This window comes from Macaca mulatta, chromosome 7 (assembly GCF_049350105.2).
Source record: "Macaca mulatta isolate MMU2019108-1 chromosome 7, T2T-MMU8v2.0, whole genome shotgun sequence".
In the NCBI taxonomy this organism is placed as follows: Eukaryota; Metazoa; Chordata; class Mammalia; order Primates; family Cercopithecidae; genus Macaca; species Macaca mulatta.
Window position 1 is genome coordinate 18,663,867 of NC_133412.1, and position 17,212 is coordinate 18,681,078.

Consider the following 17,212-nt stretch of genomic DNA (forward strand, 5'->3'; position numbering starts at 1 on the left):
GGGAGCCACCGCACCAGGCCTGTAATTTTACATATTTTCATGTGATTATTTGAATGTCTGTCTCTGACTAGATTATAAACTCTAAGGATAACAGTGTGTCTGTTTTTGCTTACCTTTTATCCCCAGCACCTAGCCTAATACTTTATAAATATTTATTAAATTAATATTTTGATAAGTTACTCGAAGTGCTACATAAAACAAAATTAGAGAAAACAGTACTTTGGTGACTGTTTGATGTTTTATCATTCCTTTCATTATTCCTCTGTTAACCTCAGTTTACAACCAAAAGAGAGACAAATTGTATATTATTCAGGCAGTTTATTAAACATTACCTATAGAATATTATGATCTGTATTTTACATAAGTTAAAAAATGATTTATTAATATTCATAACAACTGCGCCATTCAGGAGTACTAGAACTCAACATTAAGCCCAACTGTATTTTCAGACCAACCATGCAACTTTAGATCAGAGGACACATGGGACTTTGCATCTTAATTCCTAAATTTACAGTCAAAGACATCTTCAGAAATAAGTATTATGAATTCAATCAGAATCTAAGTTCTTAAGGCAAATAGCTATAAAACAGAAGAATCCTTAGTTTCTCATCTTCTAAAAACAGCTTCACAAATCATTTGGACAATCAGCCTAATGGTAGATAGAAACTGCATTTCCCAAAGCCAGTCTTTCTGAGAAATGACTAAACAGCACCTGTTGTTGAAGACAGCAATAAAGCCTGAACCTGACACTCAAGCTCTGGTACAAGATCAGTTTTCTGGCTTGGACTGGTCAGGAGTCACTTCACTCAGAATCTTCATTAGTGATTTTAAGCGAGTGTGCGTTAGCACTATCTTCTCTTTCAGCTAGGAAGAAAAATAGACATATATATATATCAGGGCTTCTTTTTTAATTTTTATTTATTTTAAGAGACAGGGTCTCACTCTGTTGCCTGAGCTAGAGTACAGTGGCACAATCATAGCTCACTGCAGCCTCAAGCTCCTGGGCTCAAGTGATCCTCCTACTTCAGCCTCCCAATTAGCTAGGACTACAGTCATGTGTTTTAAATTTTCTTTGTAGAGATGGGGTCTTGCTTTGTTGCCCAGGCTGATGTTGAACTCCTGGCCGTCAGTGATCCTCCTGCCTTGGCCTCCCAAAGTGCTGGAATGACAGATATGAGCCACCACACCCAGCTGGATATCTGGGCATCTTAAGCTGAACTATCAATTTGCTGGTCATAAACACCATTTCAAATTTAAGCTAGTTTATATCTAGTAATTGGGAGCTGGCAATGTGTAAATGCATTTGAGGAATAAATTTCTTCTAATTCTAGAACTTTACACAACAACCTAGTACAAAATAAGATCCTCAGATGTGGCCGGGCGCGGTGGCTCACGCCTGTAGTCCCAGCACTTTGGGAGGCTGAGTTGGGCGGATCACGAGGTCAGGAGATACAGACCATTGTGGCTAACACAGTGAAACCCCATCTCTACCAAAAATACAAAAACAAAATTAGCTGGGCGCAGTGGCGGGCGCCTGTAGTCCCAGCTACTCAGGAGGCTGAGGCAGGAGAATGGCGTGAACCCGGGAGGTGGAGCTTGCAGTGAGCTGAGATTGTGCCACTGCACTCCAGCCTGGGCGATGGAGCAAGACACCGTCTCAAAAAAAAAAAAAACAAAAAACAAAAAAACAAACAAGAAACAAAAGATCCTCAGATGTAAAGTTTCATGGAAAAAAAGACAAAACATTGCTGAGCAGCCCTGCTACTGTGAAGATGAATAACATGTGGTCACAGAGCTTTATGGAGAGTCTTCTTTTCCAGTGGTGAGAATTTAGCTTTTCTTTTAACCCTTTGTTAACAGTAACAAATGCCTCTCTGATTTTAATATACTACTAATGGTCTGCAAAGTTAACTCTGGTTATTAGGTTTAGAACAGACAACTGTTGCAATTAGATAATTTTTAAAAGTTCTTACACCTTAGAACAGCTATATTTAGAACAAAATTAAGTGGTGTTACTCAGCAGGGCAAGAGCAGTGGCTTCTGATAATCTCCATTTGCCCCTCCCAGCATGGGATTTCCACCCTACAAGCAAGCTGGGGGCAAGGGCAACTGGGTTCCCAGCTACTGGGGAGGCTGAAGCAGGAGAAGCACTTGAACCTGGCACTCACACCTGTAATCCCAGCATTTTGGTAGGATCACCTGAGGTCGGGAGTTCGAGAACAGCCTAGCCAACATTTTTAGTAGAGATGGTGAAACCCCATCTCTACTAAAAAATACAAAAATTAGCCGGGCATGGTGGTGCGCACCTGTAGGCCCAGCTACTCAGGAGGCTGAGGTGGGAGAATTGCTTGAACCTGGGAGGCGTGGGGGTTGCAGTGACCTGAGACTATGCCACTGCATTCCAGCTGGAAGGCAGAGTAGAATTCTGTCTCAAAACTAAATAAATGTTTCTCTATTTGCCATATACCTTGACAAAAATTTCCAGAGACTTAAGATGGTTGTTTCCTTTATTTTTTTTAATTTATTTTTTTGTTGTTGTTGAGGCAGAGTCTCGCTCTGTCGCCCAGGCTGGAGTGCAGTGGCCGGATCTCAGCTCACTGCAAGCTCTGCCTCCCGGGTTCACGCCATTCTCCTGCCTCAGCCTCCCAAGTAGCTGGGACTACAGGCGCCGGCTGCCATGCCCGGCTAATTTTTTGCATTTTTAGTAGAGACGGGGTTTCACCGTGTTAGCCAGGATGGTCTCAATCTCCTGACCTCATGATCCGCCCGCCTCGGCCTCCCAAAGTGCTGGGATTACAGGTGTGAGCCACCGCGCCCGGCTGTTTCCTTTATAATATTCTTCCTGGATCCTATCCATGAAACTCCTGATACTGCCATTCCAAAGTCATTTCCCATACCAATTATTATTATTATTGTTTTTGAGACAGATTCTCACTGTCACCTAGGCTGGAGTGCAGTGGCGTGATCTTGGCTTACTGCAACCTCTGCCGCCCGGGTCCAAGCGATTCTCCTGCTTCAGCCTCTTGAGTAGCAGGGCTGGGATTACAGGTGCCTGCCACTGCGCCTGGCTAATTTTTGTAGTTTTAGTAGAGACGAGGTTTCACCATCTTGGCCAGGCTGGTCTTGAACTCCTGACCTCGTGGATCCACCCACCTTGCCTTCTCAAAGTGCTGGGATTACAGATGTGAGCCACCGCGCCCGGCCAGTAAGAATTGTTTTTTTGTCGTTTGTTTTTTTCAGATGGAGTTTCGCTCTCAATGGTGAGATCTTGGCTCACCATAACCTCTGCCTCCCAGGTCCAAGTGATTCTCCTGCCTCAGCCTCCTGAATAGCTGGGATTACAGGCATGTGCCAACACGCCAGGCTAATTTTGTATTTTTAGTAGAGACAGGGTTTCTCCATGTTGCTCAGGCTGGTCTCAAACTCCTGACCTCAGGTGATCTGCCCGCCTCAGCCTCCCAAAGTGCTGGGATTATAGGCGTGAGCCACCACACCCAGCTTGTTTTTGTTTTTGAGACGGATATTCACTTTTGTAGCTCAGGCTATAGTGCAATGGCACAGTCTCACCTCACCGCAACCTCTGCCTCCGGGGTTCAAGCGCTTCTCCTGTCTCAGCCTCTCCCCAGTAGCTGGGATTACAGGCATGTGCCACCACGCCTGGCTAATTTTGTGTATTTAGTAGAGATGGTATTTCTCCATGTTGGTAAGGCTGGTCTCGAACTCCTGATCTCAGATTATCTGTCCGCCTCAGCCTCCCAAAGAGCTGGGATTACAGGCATGAGCCGTGGTGTCCAGCCAAGAATTCTTTTTTTTGAGACGGAGTCTCTCTCTGTCGCCCAGGCTGGAGTGCAGTGGCGTAATCTCGGCTCACTGCAACCTCCGCCCACCCAGGTTCAAGTGATTCTCCTGCCTCAGCCTCCTGAGTAGCTAGGATTACAGGTGCCTGCCACCATGCCCGGCTAAATTTTTTTTTTTTTTTGAGACGAATCTCACTCTATTGCCCAGGCTTGAGTGCAGTGACGTGATCTTGGCTCACTGCAACCTCCACCTCCCAGTTCAAGCGATTCTCCTGCCTCCACCTCCCAAGGAGCTGGGACTACAGGCATGTGCCATCACGCCAGGCTAATTTTTTGTATTTTTAATAGAGATGGGGTTTCACTGTATTAGCCAGCATGGTCTCAATCTCCTGACCTCACGATCTGCTCACCTTGGCCTCCCAAAGTGCTGGGATTACAGGCGTGAGCCACCACGCCCGACCAAGAATTCTTAATAACTGTTTCTTCACTCTTACAACTGAGACAGTTGAGCAATTACAAGGTGTTTGCAAGGAAGACAGCTCTATGGCAAGATGATGATATCCATTCCCAGCACAAAGGAGAACACAGGAGTGCAGCAGTTGAGCAGCTTTTCCTTTCTTCCTGAACTACACCTTACAGTGTGGTTTTAGTATTTTGCTTTTCGTTACAAATTCGATAGGGAAGGTCAAACCAAGTATAAAGGATTACTGAGCATCATACTATTTCATCATCCCCAAGTCCATTGGTAGAAGTTATCAAGAGTTGTCTGTATTTTAAAAAAGCATACAACCATCATGAAATTTTACCTCTGCAATCTTTTCTGATAGAGATACATTGTGAATATCCATCTCTGATGCATTTACTATGGCTTTTGTTTTTAAGAGATAGCTAGATAGGAAAAAAGAGAAAATATTAGTGTCATACCATGGTTAAGATTATAAATGAACCAAACTTGCCTTCTAAAGAAAATGTGTGTCAAAAAAAGCCTTCTTACTGATTTTCACTTCAAAACTCATGATGTTACAGTGGGCCCACTATATCCACGGGTACAGCATCGGATTCAAACAACCACAGACTAAAAATATTTGGGGAAAAAAAACTGGATTGTGTCTGTATTGAACAGGTACAGACTTTTTCTTGTCATCATTCCCTTAACAATACAACAACTTTGTAAATTTCCTATGCATACTTGTAATGTACATAGCATTTACATTAGCTGTCATAAGTAATCTGGAGATTATTTTAAAGTATAAAATATGTACTTTTATACTTTAAAAAGGAGGATATCCAAAAGTAATATGCAAATATTATACCATTTAATATCAGAAACTTGAGTGTCCATGGATTTTGGTATCTGGTGGGGTCCTCAAACCACGGATACTGAAGGATGACTGCATTTCCTTGGAAAAACAAATTCAAAAATAAACAAATCGGAGAGGATCTCTGCCTCATCCTACCAGAGACAAAATTATCTCATGGTAAACTAAAGACAAAAACCAGGCTCATATGAATAATTATGATGATTATAAGCTTTACACTTCATCAGTGGGATCCTGTAGCACAGTTTGAAGGAAAGTAATCCCAGTGTGAGACAAAGTGTTGGTCACCTATTCCCAGTAGCTATTCCCCACTTTTTTTTTTTTTTGAGATGGAGTCTCACTCTGTTGCCCAAACTAGTGTGCAGTGGCACGATCTCAGCTCACTGCAACCTCTGCCTCCCGGGTTCAAACGACTCTCCTGCCTTAGCCTCCCAAGTAGCTGGGATTATAGGCTTGCGCCACCACGCCCAGTTAATTTTTGTATTTTTAGCAGAGACGGTGTTTCACCATGTTGGCCAGGTTGGTCTCGAACTCCTGACCTCAGGTGATCCCCCCCGCCTCAGCCTCCCAAAGTGCTGGGATTATAGGCGTGAGCCACCAAGCCCAGCCTTCCTCACTTCTTTATTGCCAACAGAATCCAGATTTTTGCCACGAGCCTCCTGTTACATATTTGCTTTCTCAAATAAAGTGATCATGTGACATAGTTCTGGCCAACAAGGATAAGAAAATTGGTTGGGTATACTGGCTTACACCTATTATCCCAGCACTTTGGGACACTGAGGCAGGCAGATGGCTTGAGACCAGAAATTCAAGACCAGCCTGGGCAACACAGCAAAACCCCATCTCTTTTTCTTTCCTTTCCTTTCCTTTTTTTTTTTTTTTTTGAGAGGGAGTCTCACTCTGTCGCTCAGGTTGGAGTGCAATGGCGTGATCTCAGCTCACTGCAACCTCTGCCTTCCAGGTTCAAGCAATTCTCCTGCCTAAGCCTCCCAAGTAGGTGGGATTACAGGTGCCCACCACCATGCCCAGCTAATTTTTGTATTTTTAGCAGAGGCAGGTTTTCACCATATTGGACAGGCTGGTCTTGAACTCCTGACTTCAGGTGGTCCGCCGCCTGCCTCAGCCTCCCAAAGTGCTGGGATTACAAGCATGAGACACCATGCCTCGTATAAGTGAAACCCCATCTCTACAAAAAATACAAAAATTAGCCAGATGTGGTGGCATGCTTATAGTCCCAGCTACTTGGGAGGCTGAGTTGGGAGGATCACCTGAACCCAAGAGGTTGAGGCTGCAGTGAACCATGATAGCTCCAGCCTGTGTGACAGACAGACCATGTCTCAAAAAAAAAAAAAAAAAAAAAGATTAAGAAAATTTATGCCGGCAGGGCGCTGTGGCTCATGAGTGTAATCCCAGCACTATGAGAGGCCAAGGTGGGCAGATCACCTGAGGTCAGGAGTTTGAGACCAGCCTGGCAAACATGGTAAAACTCCATCTCTACTAAAAAGACAAAAATTAGCCGGGCGTAGAGGAGTGCGTCTGTGGTCCGAAATACTTGGGAGGCAAGGCAAAAGAACCACTTGAACCTGGGAGGCAGAGGTTGCAATGAGCTGAGATCGCACCACTGTGCTCCAACCTGGGTGACAGAGCAAGACTCTGTCTCAAAAAAAAAAAAAAAAAAAAAAAAAAAGAAAATTTATGCTGATGAAAAGGGGGAATTTTCTTGTGTTCCCATACTCTCCATATCCTTTTCCTTCATGTTTAGAATGCTATCATCAATAGATGTAATGACTGTAATTGCAGCAGCCATCCTGAATCCAAGAGGAAAAGGCCAAAATTTCTATTTAATTGAAAAGAATGTCCTGACCTTTTATCCAACTCATTTTAAATATTAAGAAATTAACCAGACCGGGCGCGGTGGCTCAAGCCTGTAATCCCAGCACTTTGGGAGGCCGAGATGGGCGGATCACGAGGTCAGGAGATCGAGACCATCCTGGCTAACACGGTGAAACCCCGTCTCTACTAAGAAATACAAAAAATAGCCGGGCGAGGTGGCAGCGCCTGTAGTCCCAGCTACTCGGGAGGCTGAGGCTGGAGAATGGCGTGAACCCGGGAGGCGGAGCTTGCAGTGAGCTGAGATCCGGCCACTGCACTCCAGCCTGGGCTACAGAGCGAGACTCCGTCTCAAAAAAAAAAAAAAAAGAAATTAACCAAAATCTCATAATGCATTTTCAAATTTATGTTAAAAATATGTTACTAAAAGCTTACTACCCTAGCAAAAATGCAATTATTGCTCCTCTAGAACATTTACTTTTGTACTGATTTCTAGAAAAGATGTGGGATTACTAACAGCACACATTTACAGGTTTTTTTTTTTTTTCCTGCTTTAAAGTTAATTCTAAATAGAAATTGCTTAAGAATCTAGAAATTGAGGCTGGGCATGGTGGCTAATGCCTGTAATCTTAACATTTTGGGAAGCCCAGGCAGGAGAATTGCTTGAACCCAGGAGGCGGAGGTTGCAGTAAGCTAAGATCATGCCATTGTACTTCCAGCCTGGGTGACAGAGTGAGACTCCATCTTTAAAAAATAAAAGAAGAATAAATGATCAATCCATCTCAGATATATATTTTGTGTTGGAAATTTGCAATGAAGATCAAATGGTATACCTAATGCACAGTGAACAACCCATGGTAAAGGACTGGCTTTGCTAATAAGTTTTATTGTTTAGTCAACCATAACTCAGCTAGAAACATCTATCTAAGCATAAGAAATGAGAAAAAGCAGCTGGGCGTGGGGGCTCACACCTGTAATCCCAGCACTTTGGGAGGACAAAGCGGGCGGATCACGAGGTCAGTAGGTCGAGACCATCCTGGCTAACACGGTGACACCTGTCTCTATTAAAAATACAAAAAATTAGCCACTCGTGGTGGCGGGCAACTGTAGTCCAAGCTACTTGGGAGGCTGAGGCAGGAAAATAGGAGAATGGCACGAACCCAGGGGACGAAGCTTGCAGTGAGCCAAGATCACGCCACTGTACTCCAGCCTGGGCGACAGAGCGGGACTCCATCTCAAGAAAAAAAAAAAGAAACAAACGAGAGAAAGGAAACCTTTTAGTTTTATGAAAAATAAGCATTTGAGTTAAGATGTGCTCAAATCTCAGCTCTTCCACCTCTTTGAGCCCTAGGTTTCTTAGACTATACTAAGAACTCAGTGATATAAGCATAATGCCTACATAAACTGGGTTGTCAATGCTTGTTTTGTTTTTGTTTTTGTTTTTTAATGGTCAAGGAAAGACTTCGAAGGATGTTTCAGTTTCTTGTAATATGTAGAAAAGCTTAAAAGTGTAATTTGTTAGGAAACTAATGCAATAGCCAATGTAATTCATGAGAAAGGATAGCCAGTAGGGTAGTTTTTCTGATGCTATGAGGCTACATGATCATTATTTTTACTTTTCTCTGTCTGCTTCATGTTTTACTGCAGAGAAGATTTCTCAGCAGCTACATGCATCATATAGGAAATAGCTACCCCATACATACAGCTTTCACTTCCCAACTTCAACACTAGTACCATCTACACGTAACTGGTATTTCTGGGCCCTATTTCAAATTCCTAGGGTAGAAAACTGGTTGGCTTAGTTTGGATCGGGTATCCATTTTTCTCTTTTTTTTTTTTTTTTTTTTTTGAGACAGAGTCTCGCTCTGTTGCCAGGCTGGAGTGCAGTGGTGCGATCTCGGCTCACTGCAACCTCTGACTCCCTGGTTCAAGTGATTATCCTGCCTCAGCCTCCCAAGTAGCTGGGATTACAGGCACACGCCACCACACCCAGCTAATTTTTTTGTATTTTTTAGTAGAGACGGGGTTTCCCCATGTTGACCAGGATGGTCTCGATCTCCTGACCTCATGATCTGCCCGCCTCAGCCTCCCAAAGTGCTGGAATTACTGGCATGAGCTACCATGCCCAGCACCGTTTTTCTTTTCTAAGAGACAGGGTCTTGCTCTGCTCCGCATGCTAGAATACAGTGACACAATCATAGCTCACTGTAACCTTGAATTCCTGGGCTGTAGCTATCCTCCTACCTTAGCCTCCTGAGTAGCTAGGACTACAGGCATACACCACCACACACAGCTAATAGTTTAAATTTTTTGTAGAGACAGAGTCTTGCTATGTTGCCTAGGCTATTCTCAAACTCCTAAGCTCAAACAATCCTCCAACTCAGTCTTCCAAAGCGCTGACATTACAGGCATGACCCACCATGCCTGGCCAGGTATTCATTCTTGATCCAGTACCTGGGAGTGGGAATCACACATGATATAAATATACAAGGCCCCCCCATTAGAGGGAGACAGAGGCTGGGCACAAATCCAAAAGGTATCTACTACAACATTATTTTGCAAAAGCTTACTTTCTAGAATGATCTTTTTATCTTTTATTTATTTATTTTTATTTTTTCTGAGACGGAGTCTCACTCTGTCACCCAGGCTGAAGTGCAGTGACTCGATCTTGGCTCACTGCAACCTCCACCTCCTGGGTTCAAGCAATTCTCCTGCCTCACCTCCCGAGTAGCTGGGACCACAGGCGGGCACCACCACACTTGGCTTATTTTTGTATTTTTAAAGGAGATGGGGTTTCACTATGTTGGTCAAGCTGGTCTCGAACTCCTGACCTCAGATGAACTCCCGACCTTGGCCTCCCAAAGTGCTGGGATTACAGGCGTGAGCCACTGCGCCTGGTCATACAATGTTCTTTTTATTTATTTATTTTTTTAAGGGGGCAGTTTGAGATAGGAGGCTTCACTATGTTGCCTAGGCTGATCTCAAACACCTTCAAGATTCAAGGGATCCTCCTGCCTCAGCCTCCTGGGTAACTAGAATTATAGGCACACACCACCACATCTGGCAAAAAGTTTATTTAATGAAAGACTACCCTCTGAATTCTTCCATGGATGCTTCTTAAGATGTGGTATAAGAAGACATGGAAGATAATCATAATGTTATAAGATTATATTTTGGTCCCACTGCTATCTTTTTATTTTTTTTAAGAGATGGAGTCTCATTTTGTCACCCAAAATGGAATGCAGTGGTGTGATCACAGCAAACTGTAACCTTGAACTCTTGGGCTCATGTGATCCTCCCACCTCAGCCTCCCAAGTAACTGGGACTACAGGGGCAGGCCACCACCAGATCCAGCTAATTTTTTTTTATTTTGTATAAAAAAATAGGGGTCTCACTATATTGCCCATGGAGGTCTTGAACTCCTGCCCTTAAGCAGTCCTCCCACCTTGGCCTCACAAAGCACAGGCATTACAGGCGTGAGCCATCACACTTGGCCCACTGCTATCTTTTTGTCAAAGACAGTGCCTGACTTTAGCATCTTCTTTGGTACAAACGCTTTGTCTTTTTTTTTTTTTTTTTTTTTTGAGGCAGAGTCTTGCTCTGTCACCCAGGCTGGGGTATAGTGGCACGATCTCAGCTCACGGTGCAACCTCCACCTTTCAGGTTGAAGCAATTCTCCTGCCTCAGCCTCCCAAGTAGTTGGACAGAATCTCACTCTGTCTCTCAGACTGGAGTGCAGCGGCGCAATCTCGGCTCACAGCAGCCTCCGCCTCCCAGGTTCCAACAATTCTCATGCCTCGGCCTCCTAAGCAGCTGGGATTACAGGTGTCTACCACACCTGGCTAATTTTGGTATTTTTAGTAGAGACGGGTTTCACCATGTTGGCCAGGCTGGTCTCCAACTCCTGACCTCAAGTGATCCACCCGCCTCAGCTTCCCAAAGTGCTGGAATTACAGGCATGAGCCACTGTGCTCAGCCCACTTTCTCTTTCCTGAAAAATCTTTTAAAATTTATTTGATGGACTTTGTCTCTAAATAAATAAATAAATAAATAAATAAGTGTATTTGATGATCAATATCTAAGTCTACTCACCACACCATTTTGTCACTGGAAAGGCAGAAGTGACCTCTCAAGGCAGCCAGGGCAGCATGGGTAGAATACAGATGGAAACCAATGGGAATCCCACAGGAACCACAGAATAAAAGGTTGTAAGTACTAGGAGTAGGGAAAAACAGAATATGGGTAAGAATAAAAAAATTGGCCGGGCGTGGTGGCTCAAGCCTGTAATCCCAGCACTTTGGGAGGCCGAGACGGGCGGATCACAAGGTCAGGAGATCGAGACCAGCCTGGCTAATACGGTGAAACCCCGTCTCTACTAAAAAAAAAATACAAAAAACTAGCCGGGTGAGGTGGCGGGCGCCTGTAGTCCCAGCTACTCGGGAGGCTGAGGCAGGAGAATGGCGTAGACCCGGGAGGCGGAGCTTGCAGTGAGCTGAGATGCGGCCACTGCACTCCAGCCTGGGCGACAGAGCGAGACTCTGTCTCAAAAAAAAAAAAAAAAAAAAGAATAAAAAAATCATGTAAGAAATAAAAAATAACTAGTCTCTGAAGCATTCCTAACACCTAAGTCAGGGTGAAAATTATATTGTAATAGGAATGAGACTGAAAGAATATCACATTCAAGAAAGGGTAATTCACGTTATAATTTAATTACATGCTGGATTGCGGATACCCTCTTATATTCTGGTCAAAGCAGTCATGGATGTATAATTGTCACTTCAGTAGAGAAAGGTAACTTACCCCTAATAAACAGAAAAAGAGCTAACTAATCTGATTAATACTAAAACATTTAAAACTACAAATCACCGTGTAAAATGGCTATCATTATATAAATTCACATTTGTTGAAAAAATAATCATGTTGACTGGGGCTTTACTAAACAAATTGTTCATAGAACTAAAGATTTGTCTTTTGCATATATAAAAAAAAGTTAATGAAAAAATGCCCAGACTAAAAGAGAAAGAAAAAGGAATCCCATTACCCTAGCAAGCCATCTATTTTGCTTTCCTTATCCTCTGAAAAGATTACTGATGAAGAGTCAGATGTTGATTTTAGTTCTCATTACAATTCTTGAGCAAGTCATCATATTTGCTGGTATATAAGACATATTTAAATATTAAACAGGAACATTTTGGTCAGGCACAGTGGTTCACACCTACTGTAATCGCAGCACTTTCAGAGGCCAAAGTGGGCAGATAGCTAGAGCCCAGGAATTCAAGATCAGCCTAGGCAACATGGTAAAACCCCGTCTTAAAAAATAAATAAACAGCCCAGGCACGGTGGCTCACGCTTGTAATCCCAGTACTTTGGGAGGCCGAGGCTGGCAGATCACGAGGTCAGGAGATCAAGACCATCCTGGCTAACATGGTGAAATCCCGTCTCTATTAAAAATATTAAAAAATAGCTAGGTGTGGTGGCGGGCGCCTGTAGTCCCAGCTACTCGGGAGGCTGAGGCAGGAGAATGGTGTGAACCCAAGAGGCGGAGCTTGCAGTGAACCGAGATAGTGCCACTGCACTCCAGCCTGGGCAACAAAGCAACACTCCGTCTCAAAATAAAATTAAAATTTTTTCTTTTTTTTTTTTTTTTTTTGAGACGGAGTCTCGCTCTGTCGCCCAGGCTGGAGTGCAGTGGCGCGATCTCGGCTCACTGCAAGCTCCGCCTCCTGGGTTTACTCCATTCTCCTGCCTCAGCCTCCTGAGTAGCTGGGACTACAGGCGCCCGCCACCGCGCCCGGCTAATTTTTTGTATTTTTAGTAGAGACGGGGTTTCACCGTGGTCTCGATCTCCTGACCTTGTGATCCGCCCGCCTCGGCCTCCCAAAGTGCTGGGATTACAGGCGTGAGCCACCGCGCCCAGCCAAAAAAATTTTCTAAAAGAAAAGCACTTTAAGAAAGTATTTCATCATGCATGTGCTAAAGGCAATTTTAAAGTGCTTTGGTAAAGGAAAAATTAATTATATTAATATAGAGTATGCTATGAAGAATTTTTTTTTTTTTTTTTAAGACAGGTTCTTGTTCTGTTGCCCAGGTCAGAACATAGTGGTACAATCATAGCTCCCTGCAGCCTTGAATTCCTGGGCTCAACTGATCCACCTGCCTCAGCTTCCCAAAGCTGGGATTACAGGTGCATGCTACCATGCCCTACTAATTTTTTTTGGAAGAAATGGGGTCTTACTTCCCAGGCTAGCAGAATTCTATTAACAAAATACAACATAAAAATCACATAGCTAGCCCGGGCATGATGGCTTATGCCTGTAATCCCAGCACTTTGGGAGGCCAAGGCAGGTGGATCACCAGAGGTCAGGAGTTCAAGACCAGCCTGGCCAACATGGTGAAACCCTGTCTCTACTAAAAATACAAAAATTAGCCAGGCATGGTGGTGGGTGCCTGTAATCCCAGCTACTCAGGAGGGTGAGGCAGGAGAATCGCTTGAACCGGGGAGGCGGAGGTTGCAGTGAGCGGAGATTGTGCCATTGCACTCCAGCCTGGGCGACAAGAGCAAAACTCCGTCTTAAAAAAGAAAAAAAAAAAACAAAAAACACATAGCTAAAAAGAAATATTCATGTCAATGGATACTAAAAAAGAACAAATAACAAAATATATTAGGTTTATTGGTAAATGAAGTCCCACACCACACATATAGTAATCTTGTGAATATAGGTAACCAAAAAGCAAACTGTGAAATAAAGTGTCATTAATTTGAAATTCCACGTAGGAATTAATTAGTTCAGACAAAGCACAGTACTTATAAACAAATGTGTCAGTGGAAATTAATTTACTGGGCCGGGCGCAATGGCTCACGCTTATAATCTGAGCATTTTGGGAGGCGAGCAGATCACCTGAGACCAGGAGTTTGAGAACAGCCTGGTCAACATGGTGAAACTCCGTCTCTACTAAAAATACAAAATTTAGCTGGGTTTCCAGAAGGTTTTCAATTTACTTTGCCCATATCCATCAGAGGAATAACTATCTATAGTAGCTATAGATAGTAACAGTAAATGAGCATTGACTTCAACTTAAAGTCATCAGCTGCATTGGCCCCTAACAAGAGAGAAAGCCTGTCCTTTGAAGCTTTTTTTTTTCTTTTTTTTGGATGGAGTACAGTGGTACCATCACAGCTCACTACAGCCTTGACATCCCAGACTCAAGTGATCCTCCCACCTCAGCCTTCCAATTAGCTGGACCACAGGTGCACACTATAATGCCCATCTAATTTTTAAATGTTTTGTAGAGATCGGTTCTTGCTATGTTGCCCAGGCTGGTCTTGAACTCCTATGCTCAAGCAATCCTCCCACCTTGGTCTCCCAAAGTGCTGGGATTACACGTGTGAGTCACTGTGACCAGCTCCTTTCAAGCCAGGTAATACTTGTCCTTTCTACCTATGAAAGTCTGAGATGGCATCTTCTTCCAATAGAAGGCTGTTTCATCTGCACTGAAAATCTGTTGTTTAGTGTACCCACTTTCATTTTCTGCAGCTTCTGCATCAGTACTTGCTGTTTCACTTTGGACTTTTGTTATAGAGAAGGTTTCTTTCCTTAAATCTCAAGAACCAACCTCTGTTTTTTTTTTTAGATAGTCTTGCTCTGTCACCCCGGCTGGAGTGTGGTGGCACAATCACAGCTCCACTGTAGCCTCGACCTCTATGGCTCAAGCCAGCCTTCCTTCTCAGCCTCCCAAGCAGCTGGGACTATAGGTGTGCACCACCACATCCGGCTAAATTGTTTTGTATTTTGTAGAGACAGCATTTCACCATGTTGCCCAGGCTGGTCTCAAACTCCTGGGTTCAAGCAATCCACCCACCTCGGCCTCCCAAAGTGCTGGGGCTACAGGCATGAGCCATTGCACCTAGCCAACATTTGCTACTTTCAAACTTCTGCAGCTTCCTCACCTCTCAGCCTTCACAGAATTGAAGAGAGTTAGGGCCTTGTTCTGGATTAGGCTTTGGTTTAAAGGAATGCTGTGGCTGGTTTGATCTTCTACTCATACCACTCAAACTTCCTCCATATCAGCTTATAACTGGAGTAGCACTTTTAATTTCCATGTATTTGTTTGTTTGATGGAGTTTTGCTCTTGCTGCCCAAGCTGGAGTGCAATGGTGTGTTCTCAGTGCACTGCAACCTCTGCCTCCCGGGTTCAAGTGATTCTCCTGCCTCAGCCTCCCAAAGAGCTGGAATTACAGGTGTGTGCCACCATGCCCGGCTAATTTTGTATTTTTAGTAGAGACGGGGGTTCACCATGTTGGTCAGGTTGGTCTTGAACTCCTGACCTCATGTGATCCACCCACCTCAGCCTCCCAAAGTGCTGGGATTACAAGCGTGAGCCACCGCGCCCGGCCCCATTTTTTTCTTCATATTCACAATTTGGCATGACTTCACATGCCTTCCCAGCTACTCGGGAGGCTGAGGCAGAATGGTGTGAACCTGGGAGGCAGAGCTTGCAGTGAGCCGAGATCGCGCCACCGCACTCCAGCCTGGGCAACAGAGTGAGGCTCCATCTCAAAAAGAAAAAAATCAAACCAACAAAAAAAAAGGAAATGCTGTCAACAGACTTGCTCAACAAGTACATGTCAGTTCCACGCTCCTCAGTCTCATAAAGTCAGGGACTAGAGACCAATCTGTAATTATCAATACGTACCTGCCTTTGAGTGAACCTTCAATGCCAACTAGGAAGGGCGCTTCCAAAACGACGTTATTTGTAACTCCTAGGAACACAAACACGGGTCAGAACTCATACTCTGCGGGCCTTGAAATGGAAAATCTCTCCTCTAGACAGACTCATCCCCGCCATAAATGTCAGGAGACTCCCCAGTTCCCTGCCCCATCCCCAGGCCAAGGAGTTATGTGCTTCCAAATTTTCATTCCGTTTTCTTCCCCAGGTGGTTCTCTGCCACCCGGTGGAGAAGGCGGGAACAACCTCTCGGGCTAGCCTCTGCCTTTCCCGAACGCCTCACTGCACTCACTGGAGAAGACCACGGCCCCAAGGGACCGCGACAGGTCCCAGGCGAGGTGCACCGAGTCGGCGAGCACGGCGTGGCATTGTGCGCACTGGAAAACAGCGCACCTCTCAGGCTGCAGCCAAGACGGCAGCTGCGAGACGGCGGCCGGCTCCTCAGCCCCCAGCCCTGCGGGGCCGAGCGGCGAGGACCCCTTCACCACCTGTGTATCCCACTCCATGGAGGTCGTAAAAGATGCTTCGTCAATCGCCCTCTCAGTGCCATCACAAAAGTCACCCTGGGGCGGCGTTGCACAAGGGGAGCGATGCCGCCGCGGCTGAAACGCCATCTTCTCTCAGCCGGCGCCGTCGTTTCGAATACACGCCAGGCCCCGCCCCAAGCACAGCTCCTGCGTCCTCATTGGACATCGTGGGCAATCCAAGCACTGGAGTCCCAGTCCGCGCACTCGTTACCTGAACCGGCCTTACAGGCCCTTCGGCGCCTGCGTATTCGTGAAGTGTGAGAAAAGCGCGCGACTGTTGGGACGGGAAATCAGCCTTTCTATTGGTCAGGGTTAGAAACCCCGCCTTTGAGGCATTTTCAACCAATGGAAGCGCGGCATTCTTCATTTAAACTGTCTATAAATTTCAGCTTAGTCAAAGTTAAGAGTGGCGCCAGGGATTTGAACCTCGCTTACGAGACTTGGTGATCCATCTTCTGAGTATCACCGGGATTTTGAATCGCGATGATCATCCCCTCCCTAGAGGAGCTGGACTCCCTCAAGTACAGTGACCTGCAGAACTTAGCCAAGAGTCTGGGTCTCCGAGCCAACCTGCGGGTACGACGCTGGCGGGGCAGTTCCCTGGGCGGGCGCGGCGGGAGTAGCGGCCTCAGGGAGATGCGGTGCGAAGGGACCGAGCGGGAAGCCCGGGGACTGAAGCAGCCGTCCCTGCCCCTCGGGCAGTAGATGTGGTTCACGGTGGTCCCAGTTAGAACTCTGATAAACGGAAGAGGAACTGTAGTTTTCACCTCATTTTGAAGCTGGCTTGTCTGGGTGCTCACATGATAAGCCTCTGTTCCGAGGGGTGGTTTGTTGTTTTTCGTTTTTTGTGGTTTTTTTTTTTTTTTTGAAATTACTTTATACCTCTCAGGTCATCGATTACGAAACGCAGGCCCAGAAAGCAGAAGGGGTGTCGTTAATCGTTAGACAATTAAGTAAATAATTGGCTCAGCTTCTAGAAAACCCCACACAGACTTCAGTGATTTGTAATATT

The 17,212-nt window shown here is 45.0% G+C and overlaps 2 protein-coding genes across 21 annotated transcripts in view; one reads left to right on the forward strand and one right to left on the reverse strand.

Moving 5' to 3' along the window:
• NUSAP1 (nucleolar and spindle associated protein 1) overlaps positions 1 to 17,212 on the forward strand; it is a 93,185-nt gene that overhangs the window by 27,478 nt on the left and 48,495 nt on the right. For all 19 annotated transcript variants that reach the window (XM_077939116.1, XM_077939115.1, XM_077939119.1 and 16 more), the window contains exon 4: positions 15,882 to 16,776. In XM_077939116.1, coding sequence (XP_077795242.1) covers positions 16,684 to 16,776 — 93 coding nt within the window. In that variant the 5' untranslated portion in view covers positions 15,882 to 16,683. The remainder of the gene's footprint in view (positions 1 to 15,881; positions 16,777 to 17,212) is intronic.
• OIP5 (Opa interacting protein 5) lies at positions 306 to 16,334 on the reverse strand. 2 transcript variants are annotated; one of them, NM_001258125.1, is given in 5 exon segments: positions 317 to 864; positions 4,604 to 4,685; positions 11,039 to 11,161; positions 15,641 to 15,707; positions 15,966 to 16,334. In NM_001258125.1, coding segments are annotated over 5 exon segments (690 nt in total). In that variant the 5' UTR covers positions 16,288 to 16,334; the 3' UTR covers positions 317 to 768.